The sequence below is a fragment of the Gobio gobio genome (assembly GCF_949357685.1).
Source record: "Gobio gobio genome assembly, chromosome: 1".
Classification (NCBI taxonomy): Eukaryota; Metazoa; Chordata; class Actinopteri; order Cypriniformes; family Gobionidae; genus Gobio; species Gobio gobio.
This window is the reverse complement of record NC_137097.1, coordinates 71,714,935-71,727,818: the sequence shown is the minus strand read 5'-3', so window position 1 is coordinate 71,727,818 and position 12,884 is coordinate 71,714,935. Positions and strand designations below refer to the sequence as shown.

The following is a 12,884-nucleotide window of genomic DNA, read 5'->3' as shown; positions in this document are numbered from 1 at the left end:
AAGGGAACTAATGATTTTTACAATGGAAATGAATCAATCAAAAACTTACTTTAGCTGGACAATAACTTTTTTCCACTCTAGAGCTGTTATACAGCCAAAACAATCTCTCTTCCATTAATGTCCTATTATCACTGTGAAAAAAAGCGCTATATTAATGAAGGTGACTTGACTTGTTTACTTTCAGCTGCGCTTCATTTTTCTGGCTGCTCTCTTGAGGGCCCGAGTATGCTCGTTGTACCCTGTGTTGGGCTATTTGCCTTTATTTTCTTTAAGCACAAAGGAGCAACTGTGTCTAAAGTGCTGTTGCTTCTAAGCTATCTCATATGTCGAGGAGAAGAAACTATTCAGGAAGATTATTTATAAAGCAATCTTTAGGGGTAAAAGTGACAGTTCTACCATATTTGTAACATTGAAAATCAGCAAATTATTTGATAAAGTCTGTATTGTGCCCGGGTGGCCTGTACACAGTAGCCAACACAAATATCACACATGATTTATCACTTACACTAGATAGTGTTACATAAAGCACCATCACTTTAAAATAAGTATATATGAAACTAGACTTCTCAGTAATGCTAGAAATATTACTATAAATTACAGCAACACCTCCCCCCTTTGCCTTTAGACGAGGGATCTATTATTCAGCAAACTGAGCTTCATCATTTATTCATCTGTATTTTATATATTTTTTTTGTTGACCATCAATTAAATTTTTACCCTTAAATGGGTTTGGGAGATTTTAGTATTTCCTAGTTCAGGGAACAGACATAGTCTCTATGTGATAATATCTAGATGTGTTGGGATTCATCTGACTTCTGGTTCAGCCAGTCACAGTAAAGACGTGTATAATATTACAAAAAATTTCTATTTCAAATAAAAACGCTGAAAAAAGTATCAAAATGTATGCGGGAAAAAATCTAAATTAAGTGGCTTTATGCTTAAAACAAGAAAAAATATCTGCAGCCGTAGTCAAAAAAATTTATTTAAATGGAAATCAAATGTAATTTTATGACCATCGGCTGATGTTTATTCTTGTTTTAAGCATAAAGTCACTTAATTTTGATGCATTTTTCAGAAAACAAGACTTGTTATGTCATGTCATTTAGCTTCTCAAGTAAATGTATCTTGATTTAAGAATGTTTAGATATTTGTACTGGAAAACAACAACTTGTTTTACTTCACCCGAAGAGGGAGTTGCTTGACATTTGAGGTGTGATAAACATCCAAGCTAATCAATAAACCTAATCAATCACTCAGACACAGACACAAACAACGGACTGCCGTTGGTCCCTGGTGACATATTTCCTGTTAAAATGTTTTTTTTTTTTATGTGGCGTACAACACAGCAACCGTCAGAGAGACCACACGAAAGCTTTCCGACTGTGGGCGAGTAAATCAGCAGACATGATAAACAGACAGTCTGTCTGACGGAGAGCTTCTTGATCTCTCCGCCGTGTCATTTAGACGGATGGCTTGGATTGGCCCAGGTCATTACCGCCTGACGTCTCCTCGGCAATGCTGTCAAATAAATCTACAGCAGCCCGGCGTCTGCCCCACCCGGCCCCGTAAATCACCATGATGATGAAGTGACAGACAGGTGGAGGTGTCTCTCTGGTCAAGGGCTGCAGGGATACAGACCGTTTACCTGGAGAATCACACTCTATACAGCATCTGATGCAAGTTTGCACATGCTAAACGCTGTAACGTAATAGCAGCGCAGACATTTTTCAGTTGCTTCCAGTTATTTTAGCTGTAAATATGTCTGTTATGAGGCTTGATATTGCAAACCGGTATCTGTTACTATATAATTTTAATGTACTACCGTAGTTGTATATAGACACACTAATAGCTCAAACAGTCAATACTGAACTTTTAAGTTATTTATCTATATTCAAAGTTTTCACGTTACGTCACACTGTTATAGGACCGCTCACCTGGAGGGCAAAACAAGGCATTCCTCCATTGACCTCCAGTCATTTTTACCAGCTTTGTAGTCAGTATTAATGTAGTAAGACAGTGATATTAAAAGACCAAATTCAATATACACCTTATTGATGATGCATAGGGGAGAGCAGGGACGAAAGTACCATTTTTCAGAAAAACGTAATTTTAAAAGATAATATTATAGACCGAGATATATTTTTGCTGTGGTCAATAACTCACAAGTGTGGTCTATAAATAGCAGGTGGTATTCTGTACAAATGTAGAATGACTACAGTATATTTTCACTTTGAACATAAGCTGCACATTGTTACTTTTGACCCCATCAGGTGGGACGAAAGTAACACACAGGTGGGTCAAAAGTAACACAACAATACAAGCTAGATTTTTTTGTGATACTCTTGTTTTATACCTGACTATGACCATGTTAATATGTAACTGCAACATATTTTGTCCTTTATCTTTGCAAAATAAATATTAAATTACATTTTCATTTTAAATGTTAAAGTTTTTCCAATGTTTCAAATGTAAACTGACAGGACACACTTGAATTGTTTAGAATATTTTTTTATTTGCAATGTAAATCTATTTGATACGTTTTTTCTTCAACAGAATGATCAATATAAAAATTAAATTAAATTAAATTAGCATAATATGCATTATATATATAATAGCGTGTTACTTTCGTCCCGACAGGAAGTCCTGACATTTAAACACGATTTACTTTTATACTGAAAAACTCTGAAAAGACAAACCTTCAGGGTGTGTAACAGCACAAAATAACCCGCAGATTGATCATTACTGTGACACATGAAACAAGAAACACAACTTGTAATTAGAAAAAAAAGTACCGCTTCATTAATTTACTTGCCGTACTTGAAAACTATATTTCGGACCTAACCGCGGAAAACAATGACGGAATCACGTGATATTTGGCAGGTCCGTCAAGGGTTGTGTGCTGAACGTGCTGTCATAACTTGAAATGCAAATATAGTCAAGGGCTCTGAGAAAATCGCTTTGTTACTCTCGTCCCGTGTTACTTTCGCCCCGGTTCTCCCCTACTTTGTACAGGCAAGCAAATTAATGCAGAATATTAATGCAACACAAGGTTTCACGTTAAGTGTTTTTTCCCCATCGAAACCCATTATAAAGAAAACGTTTTGTGTTCATATTCTGGGCTCATCTGCTCGCCTGAATATCAGGGTGGTAACCACCATAGACATTGACGGGGACAATAATTTGAAGTGCCCATCCATATATTTGAAGTTCTTGCACTTCATTATGCAACACTGTATGTTTGGTAGGATTACAGAAAGGCTTAAAAGTCACAGTTTTAGTCTGGTCTGCCTCAGCGGTCTAACAGCGCTCGTCAATGTCAAAATGATTGAGATGGCCAATCAAATCAAAGTAGGCGGAGTTTACCGGTCACAGAAGCAAAGCGCAAATTCAAGCGCAAAACGTCAATTTAACGTTGAAAGAAAGTGAGCTAAGCGAAATATTTAATACATGTGAACTGATAGAAGTGACACAAACTACTCAACTTTGTGTCTTAAATATGGCCGGAGAGTGAGGTCAAATTTGATCGTGGTTATAGATATATCGATAGTAGATGCCTCATTCTACTGATCCGTGCAGTCGCTAATGAGGCATCTACGTATACATCTATGACCACGATCAAATTTGACCTCACTCTCAGGAAGTAATGGCTGAGCTCAGAGACGATCGCGTTTCTCTGTTAAGAGGTAAAATAATAGCATAAATACTGCTCGGTTTCTCGCAGAAACTGATGGTTTGGCTAGATAAGACCCTTATTCATCGTCTGGTATCGTTTAAAGCCCTTTGAAGCTGCACTGAAACTGTAATTTGGACCTTGAACCGTTTGGGTCCCATTGAAGTCCATTATATGGAGAAAAACCCTGGACTGTTTTCATCCAAAACCTTAATTTCTTTTCGACTGCAGAAAGAACGACATGGACATCTTGGATGACATGTGGGTGAGGAAATTATCAGCAAAAGTTTATTTAAAAGTGAACTAATCCTTTAAGTGGCTTTATGCTTAAAAAAAGAAAAAATATCTGCAACCATAGTCAAAAGAATGTATTTAACTGGAAATCAAATGTAATTTTATGACCCCATCGGCTGATGTTTATTCTTGTTTTAAGCATAAAGTCACTTAATTTTGATTCATTTTTCAGAAAACAACACTTATGTCATGTCATTTAGCTTCTCAAGTAAATGTATCTTGATTTAAGAATGTTTAGATATTTGTACTCACAGAAGCAAAGCGCAAATTCAAGCGCAAAACGTCAGTTTAAAGTTGACAGAAAGTGAGTTAAGCTAAACATTTAATACATGTGAACTGATAGAAGTGATGCAAACTACTCAACTTTGTGTCTTAAATATGGCCGTTTTGAATTGAAAATATAATTTATGTGATTCATTTCATTCCTAACTGAGTGTGAAGAGACAAGAAACATTTTGCGTTTTCGACATATTAGGCATACAAATAAAAGTACATGTGCATATTTTAATACAAATATTATTTCCAAAAATTCCCTAGAATATCCTTCACTGCTTCTATAAAACTTTCTATAAAAAATTGCCTTGCTGTATATATTATGCAGACATGAATTTGATCTTTTAATATCACTGTTTTAGTACACTAAGGCACTTTAAGGGTGGGTTGCACTAATAAGGATTAAGCATCTTTAGCCTGGCGTCAGTTCACCCTCTGCCTATGCTGCATGATCAGCCCTTTAATTATTACGGTCTTTCTATGTAGTTAATCTGTGTTTAAAATGAAGTGGTGCAACACAACTCGATTTAAAATAAAACCCATATCAACAAATCCTTGATTAGTGTTAAACTTTGCTTAATTCAATCCTTACTGGTGCAACCCATCCTAAGTGTTTTTCACATTAAGCATTTTAGAACGGTCCGCTGCTTTTAGTGACTGAAATACTGCAGCAGGAGCTTTATATGGATCACAAGTGCCCAAAACATGCATCTTGTTCACATATTTTTGTTCTTAAGATGGAAAACTGACAGGCTTGTGCTGCGGTTCTCTGGCTGTTTTTCCGCAACAGTCACTAGAGTGCTAATGGATTGCACAGCAAAAAAATTATTTACTTAAAGTTCAAAATATTGAAATATCCTTAAATCAATATATATCTCCCAATGTGGTCAGAAAAATAACTTGATTCAAAGGGAAAACAAGTTTATAGACTTTATATCTTATGCCATTTTGCTTCTCAAGTAAATGTATCTCGATTTAAAAACTGGATTGTCTTCTGCAGAGATGCTTCATAGCCGAATCAAATTGGTTTCTAAATTGACGCATTTTGCAACATCAACATTGAACTGAATTGAGCTGAATAACGACATGTCTGTTTAGAGCTGCTTTACAGCAGAATTTGAGTTATCATCATATTTGATGAGTTTGCATCATTGATTCAGTTATAGTCTTGTTTATCACTGTGAAGCTGCTTTGAAACTATCAGTATTGTATAAAGCGCTATAGAAATAAAGGTGACTTTACAGAAAATGCTTGTTTCAGTGTTACAATTATGAAGTATTCTATTGTCAGCCAGATATTAGCTTTTTATAGTAATGTCCATACGGCAGTAATATATATATATATTAGTGGTGGGCCATTATTGGCGTTAACGTACTGCGTTAACGTGAGACTCTTATCGGGCGATAAAAAAAATATCGCTGTTAATCTATTCTCAAAGTTGGGTTGGGAGCTGGGTCTATACTACGCAAGCTATGATGACTTTCGAGTTGACACCCGCCTCCTCTCATTCAGTCCAGTTTAACCCTCTGAACATGGCGAACTGGATTTTTCCTCATGACAGTGTGTTAGTATTGGTGACCGGTCTGAATTTCGCTCGGGGTTGCACATAACGTTAATTCTACTAATTCCCGCAGATTTCGCGCTCGCATCTGAAGCGCACACACACATACCGTAATAAAGCCGCCTCTGACATACAAGTGCAAAAATGAGCTCCTTTTTCCAGTTTATTAATGGTCAAATACACTCAAAAATGTCTCAATGCCCATCTTGGTGAGTTTTAACATAAACATAGTCGTAACCAGCTCACAGGAACAGTGGGATCCATGTGTGCGTCAGGTCTTAAAGGGACAGAAGTTATTTATTACTCAAATTACAAAGAGACAAACGATCACTTACGAGCACACATATTCTGAATGCCTTCGGCAGAATTCAAATGAGCCATTTTAATCTAGATTAATTCCAAGATTACAGTGAGATTAATCTAGATTAAAAATATGAATCTATGCCCACCACTAATATATATATATACACACTGAACAAAATTATAAATGAGATATAAATTTTCATGAGCTGAACTTAAAGATCTTTTCTGATCTAAAAGACTTTTTCTAAGTACACAAAAGGCCTATTTCTCTCAAATATTGTTCACAAATATGTCTAAATGTGTGTTAGTGAGCACTTCTCCTTTGCCGAGATAATCCATCCACAATCCATGAGGCAAATGGTGGTAACATTAGATACTGACTGGTTTTCGGATATAATTTTGTTCAGTGTATATATACGTATTTAACATTTGAGGTCGGGAAGTTCGGTTTGGACTTGATCCGTTGTGGAGCAACAATGCTCGAACCAGAGCTGTTCTGACCAATCAAATTGCCAGGGAGGGCTTTATACAATGATGGACAGATGATCAACAGTAACGTGATCATCCACGTCACCAAAGAGCGCTTGGGTTGAATTTGTTTACTAAACGGAGAACTGGTTCGTATATGCTTCACCTTTACTATTTCTCTCAAAAATGAAGATGGTGTTGGTAAGTACTCCGTGTATCCTTCGATTATTTTTACAACACCAGCAAAGATCGTTTACACTTTACACTTCTTTTACTTTCTCCAGCGTGCGTGAGTTCTGTTGACAACAATGCGTCGCTCCGTTGCTCTGATTGGTTGTAGGTCTATCCAATTGAGTGCAGAGGCAGTTTCTTTCCTGGTTCGTTTGAAACATGCCCCATAATCACAGCCCAATGGCGCAGTATCAGACTCATAATCTGACTAGAATCTGAGTATGACAACGTAAGGCTATATACAGTATATATATAATCTATAACATAATACATGTTATGTGGTTGGTTAACTTTAAGTTTAGCAGAACCAACAAACATGTCAGGCAGCAACTACAACATAATGCTCACACAATATGAGGATAATATTTGATAGTTTCATATTTGATCCAAAGTTGGCATCATCTGAAGTCTTTGCAAGTGTGGCGTCGTCTATCAATATCACTCGATAACAGTAGCGCCAGCTCTCGTGGTCTAATATTATTTTGGGATACAGGCAAATTTGACTCCTTAAAGAGTATTGAAACTAAGCTGATTGGATTTCATATACCAGAAACATACGACCGACCACATGTATACACTACAACACCTCATTTGAATTGTCTTGGGATCCTGTCGCAATGCAATGGAGATTTGCCAAAAGGCTGTCAAGTGAAGGATGGAGGGGTTCAAAACTGCATTAAACTACATAACTAACATTATAGAGGACTTCAGGGAGAAACATTAAAGGGTTAGTTCAACCAAAAATGAAAATTCTGTCATTAATTACTAACCCTCATGTCGTTCGACACCCGTAAGACCTCCGTTCATATTCGGAACGCAAATGAAGATATTTTAGTTGAAAGCTGATGCTGAGAAAGGCTTCAGATAGGCCTCCATTGGCATTCAGTACATTTACACTCCCAAGACCCATAAAAGGAACTTAAAACGTCGTTACAAAGTCCATCTCACCACAGTGGCTCTACAATAATTTTACGATGCAACGACAATAGTTTTTGTGCGCAAAAAAAAATCTAAATAACACCTTTATCCAACTTGTTCTTGTCTTCCGTGTGTGCCTCCACGACGCATGCGCGAGAATATGACGTAGCGCCGGGGTTCGGGAATCCATGAAATGCACACTTTAACCCCATTTTGAGAACTACGCGAGACCTAAAGCACGATCAATGTAGAATTCAACAGCTTAGACACGCGCGTCTTCCTCTGCTTGTAAACAAATCGCTTCTGGGTCATGTGTCCGAACGCCGGATCTGCGTCATATTCCCGCGCATGCGTCGTGGAGGCACACATGGAAGACAAGAACAAGTTGGATAAAGGGCTTATTTTTTTTTTTTTTCGCACAAAAACTATTGTCGTCGCATCGTAAAATTATTGTAGAGCCACTGTGGTGAGATGGACTTTGTAACGACATTTTAAGTGCCTTTTATGCGTCTTGTGAGTGTAAATGTACTGAATGCCAATGGAGGCCTGTCTGAAGCCTTTCTCAGCATCAGCTTTCAACTAAAATATCTTCATTTGTGTTCCGAATATGAACAGAGGTCTAATTAATGACAGAATTTTCATTTTTGGGTGAACGATCCCTTTAAAGCATCAAATATGCATGATATGACCCCCGGTCTGCCACTCTTACTAAAGCAAGCGGGAGATGTGCTTTGAAACCACCTATTATTACCTTGAAAGTAACATTGCAACACATTTTAAAGTTGAGAAAACTTTAGTGTTCATACATTTCATCACGTAGGCAAGAAAAAAACCCATAAATGAAATCTCTTGAATAGGGCTCTGGGAAATGCTGTTGTTTGCTTATGCAGCGTTCAGGGTTAAATGACGTTCGTGGAGTTTAACGGCATGCGTTTGATGTGTAAATTGCAAAGACGTTTCAAATGACCGAGTGTTGCCTTCTCTACAGATGACTGATGCGAGTCACACGGTCAGGCAAGGTTATAGGACGCTACACAAACCCTGTCAGTCACATTGGCGGATCTGTCTGCCGTTCATCATGACTGGCAGCTGTTCCTGTCTGACGGCTAAGTGGATCTGACCGGTCCTTGGCACTGATCTCCACAACGCCATCCTCTGTTTGGACGTCAAAACAGGTGTGAGACTTCAGCTGCTGATAGCATCAGAGCTGAAATACTGCCAGAGATATTACCTTCCCGCTCCTGGGGACGCTGGAAATCTGCTGCGATTACACACGGGGTCCTTGCGGACGGGCGTAATGCTTCTACCAGAGAGATTAAAACACAACACAGCAGCTGTAAAACAGTCTATTGGCTCTGACAGGACCAACGGGACTCCTTTGACCTGCAATGCATGAGCACTTGCATGCCAGGGTCACTATACTAACACTAAAACCAGGCACTTGAAATATAACACAGTTGATCCGAAATAAATTAAAATTAATAATGTTTTTTTTTGGTCTCCTACAATAGGTTTACATGCATCCAAGGTCAAAAAACTATTTCTCATAATATGCTTTGAAGTATTAGCTCTTCTCTCACAGTGTCTGAAACGGTTCAATGAAGGATTCAGCCCCTCCTCTACTCTGATTGGTCAGATGGCCCAGTCCGTTCTGATTGGTCTACTCTACTCTGATTGGTCAGATGGCCCAGTCTGTTGTGATTGGTCTACTCTGCTCTGATTGGTCAAGTGGCCCAGTCTGTTGTGATTGGTCTACTCTGCTCTGATTGGTCAGATGGCCCAGTCTGTTGTGATTGGTCTACTCTGCTCTGATTGGTCAAATGGCCCAGTTTGTTGTGATTGGTCTACTCTGCTCTGATTGGTCAGATGGCCCAGTCTGTTGGGATTGGTCTACTCTGCTCTGATTGGTCAAGTGGCCCAGTCTGTTGTGATTGGTCTACCCTGTCCGATTGGTCAGATGGCCCAGTCCATTGTGAATGTTCTACTCTGCTCTGATTGGTCGATGGCCCAGTCTGTTGTGATTGGTCTACTCTGCTCTGATTGGTCAGATGGCCCAGTCTGTTGTGATTGGTCTACTCTGCTCTGATTGGTCAGATGGCCCAGTCTGTTGTGATTGGTCTACTCTGCTCTGATTTGTCAGATGGCCCAGTCCGTTGTGATTGGTCTACTCTGCTCTGATTGGTCAGATGGCCTAGTCTGTTGTGATTGGTCTACTCTGCTCTGATTTGTCAGATGGCCCAGTCTGTTGTGATTGGTCTACTCTGCTCTGATTGGTCAGATGGCCCAGTCTGTTGTGATTGGTCTACTCTGCTCTGATTTGTCAGATGGCCCAGTCCGTTGTGATTGGTCTACTCTGCTCTGATTGGTCAGATGGCCTAGTCTGTTGTGATTGGTCTACTCTGCTCTGATTTGTTAGATGGCCCAGTCTGTTGTGATTGGTCTACTCTGCTCTGATTGGTCAGATGGCCCAGTCTGTTGTGATTGGTCTACTCTGCTCTGATTGGTCAGATGGCCCAGTCCGTTGTGATTGGTCTACTCTGCTCTGATTGGTCAGATGGCCTAGTCTGTTGTGATTGGTCTACTCTGCTCTGATTGGTCAGATGGCCCAGTCTGTTGTGATTGGTCTACTCTGCTCTGATTGGTCAGATGGCCCAGTCTGTTGTGATTGGTCTACTCTGCTCTGATTGGTCAGATGGCCCAGTCCGTTGTGATTGGTCTACTCTGCTCTGATTGGTCAGATGGCCCAGTCTGTTGTGATTGGTCTACTCTGTTCTGATTGGTCAGATGGCCCAGTCTGTTGTGATTGGTCTACTCTGCTCTGATTGGTCAGATGGCCCAGTCTGTTGTGATTGGTCTACTCTGCTCTGATTGGTCAGATGGCCCAGTCTGTTGTGATTGGACAGCATGTGTCGGAAACTACACATCCTGAATTTCGGCTCTGGATCTTCTTCAGCACTTGATACACAGTAACACAAACGGTAACAATGTAGTCAGTTTTACCCTATTAGTACAAGCTCGAACCCTCATATTTTGCAAGTGAATTAAAGTGAATTTGCTTTTGCAGAACAGAAAACACGAAACAAACTCTTCCAGTCTCATCTACAACTCCAGTGTTAGAGTGTCAAATCAGCCAATGCTGTAGGTTTGAGCAGGAAGTAAGACTGGAATTTCAGCATTTTGATCTTTGAGACTTTACATTCACAAAGAGTTATATACACACTCCATGAAAGCTATTATGCATTTTATATGTATGCATAAACGAAATAAGAACATTGTGTAAAGTCAACTGTTCCCTAACAACAGTTTGTAGCATAAACGATACTTATCATAATCACTAACTCTGAATATGAGCAATAGCAATGCTTACTTTTGCAAACAGCACTAATAGCGTTTGTTGAAAGTTCACTGTATAATTAAAGCTCTAATTAGTGCAGTTCATCTGAATAATCCCAGTGTTTCAACAAAGAGGGATTTAAGCTGGTTTAAAGCCAAACGTTGTAGTAGAATTATATGGCACGGTGGTTAAAAGGATCACCATGGTAACAGCGAGGAGAAATCCGCAACAACAGTCATTAATAACCTAGAGATACTGTACTGGGAAAACGGCTAGAAATGAACCAGCACTACACTCAGTTCCTTCTGGTACAGGAGGTGGAATGAATCAAAAAGTTAATTTATGTGAAGCACAAGGGAGCACATTAAACCAGAACCGCAGAACACAAATGCCGTTTAACCCATAAACACCTACATTAAACAGTATATAAACATACTGTATATGTCAAAACACTCTCATATACAGACACAAAAGCACACAACCCAACATTTAGTTGAGCAAGACTCAAATCTTTCCTTGAATTGACATACGACAGAACGTCTCAGTATGTCTTCTAGACTAAACACTGCAAAAAACACCCCAAAATGCTTAAATGGAGCAAAAATGTCTTAAAATCGAGCAAAACAATCTTGTTAATGCATGATCAGCAACATGACTTGATCTGAAAGTGATAAAACTAAGCATATTATATAGTAATGGTCTAAAAACAAGCAGATACATTATGCTACCCTTCAAAAGTTTGGGGTCAGAAAGATTTTTACAAATATTTTTATTTATCAAGGACGCATTAAATTGATCAAAAGTGACAGTATTTGTAATGTCTATATGTTATAAAGGTTACAATAGATTTCTATTTCAAATAAATTCTGCTCTTTTGTACTTGAATCCTGAAAAAGCAGGAAAATATGAAATATGAAACAGCACAACTGTTTTCATCATTGATAATAATCCGAGCATCAAATCCTCATATTAGAGTGATTTCTGAAGGATCATGTGACACTGAAGACTGGAGTAATGATGCTGAAAATTCAGCTTTGATCAAAGGAATGATTGCATTTTAACACATTTCACAATATTACTGTATGTTTTGATCAAACAAATGGAGCCTTGGTGAGTAGAAAAGACTTCTTTTAAAAACTAAAAAATCCAATTTTTGAACAGTATATGATATAATATAATAACTTTAAAAAAAGAATACAACATTAGACTGTCCTTGATTTTGTAAAGATGCACTAAAATGGCCTAATTCTAATTAACTTGCTTAATGTTGCATGATATTAAGACATTTCCGCTAGACGTTTTCCTCTCCTCGAGAGAGGCATTTAGCACACGGATGTTTCATAAGCTTGGCTCCCAACAGATTCCAGAGCATCCAAACGGCAGTTAGACCTCAGAACACAAAGGTCATCCGTGAGCACCAGGAACACGCGTGTTGTGTTTTGCGTGTATGAATGAAAATGAAGCACGATACATACTGTACGACAGAGGAACGTCCAGCTCGCCCTGCCACGACAGCTGCCCGAGATCGTCTACGGAGTGCTGCGCTGCAGAAACACAAACACACACACATTAAGACACTTCATACAAACACTGAGGACTTCACGCTCTGTAAACGTCAAATGCTCCTTATAAACACTTTCAACTTAAATGAATTAAGCATCAACGATTTGGCTTAATTGACATCGACCAGGGTTGTTATTGTAAACTAACACTAAAACTTAAAAAAAAAAACTTTTTTTGTTACTTGAAATAAAGCTTTAAAGGGATAGTTCACCCAAAACGAAAATTTGATGTTTTTCTGCTTAACCCTAAAGATGTGGGTGTCTTCGTTT

The 12,884-nt window shown here is 38.6% G+C and overlaps 1 protein-coding gene across 1 annotated transcript in view; it reads right to left on the bottom strand.

Moving 5' to 3' along the window:
- Positions 1-12,884, bottom strand: part of LOC307124268 (shisa family member 6) — a gene marked incomplete at both ends in the record, with an annotated part of 155,717 nt that overhangs the window by 100,020 nt on the left and 42,813 nt on the right. Inside the window, 1 exon segment of the mRNA XM_079813314.1 lies at positions 12,528-12,596. Within this exon segment, the coding sequence (XP_079669440.1) occupies positions 12,528-12,596 (69 nt within the window).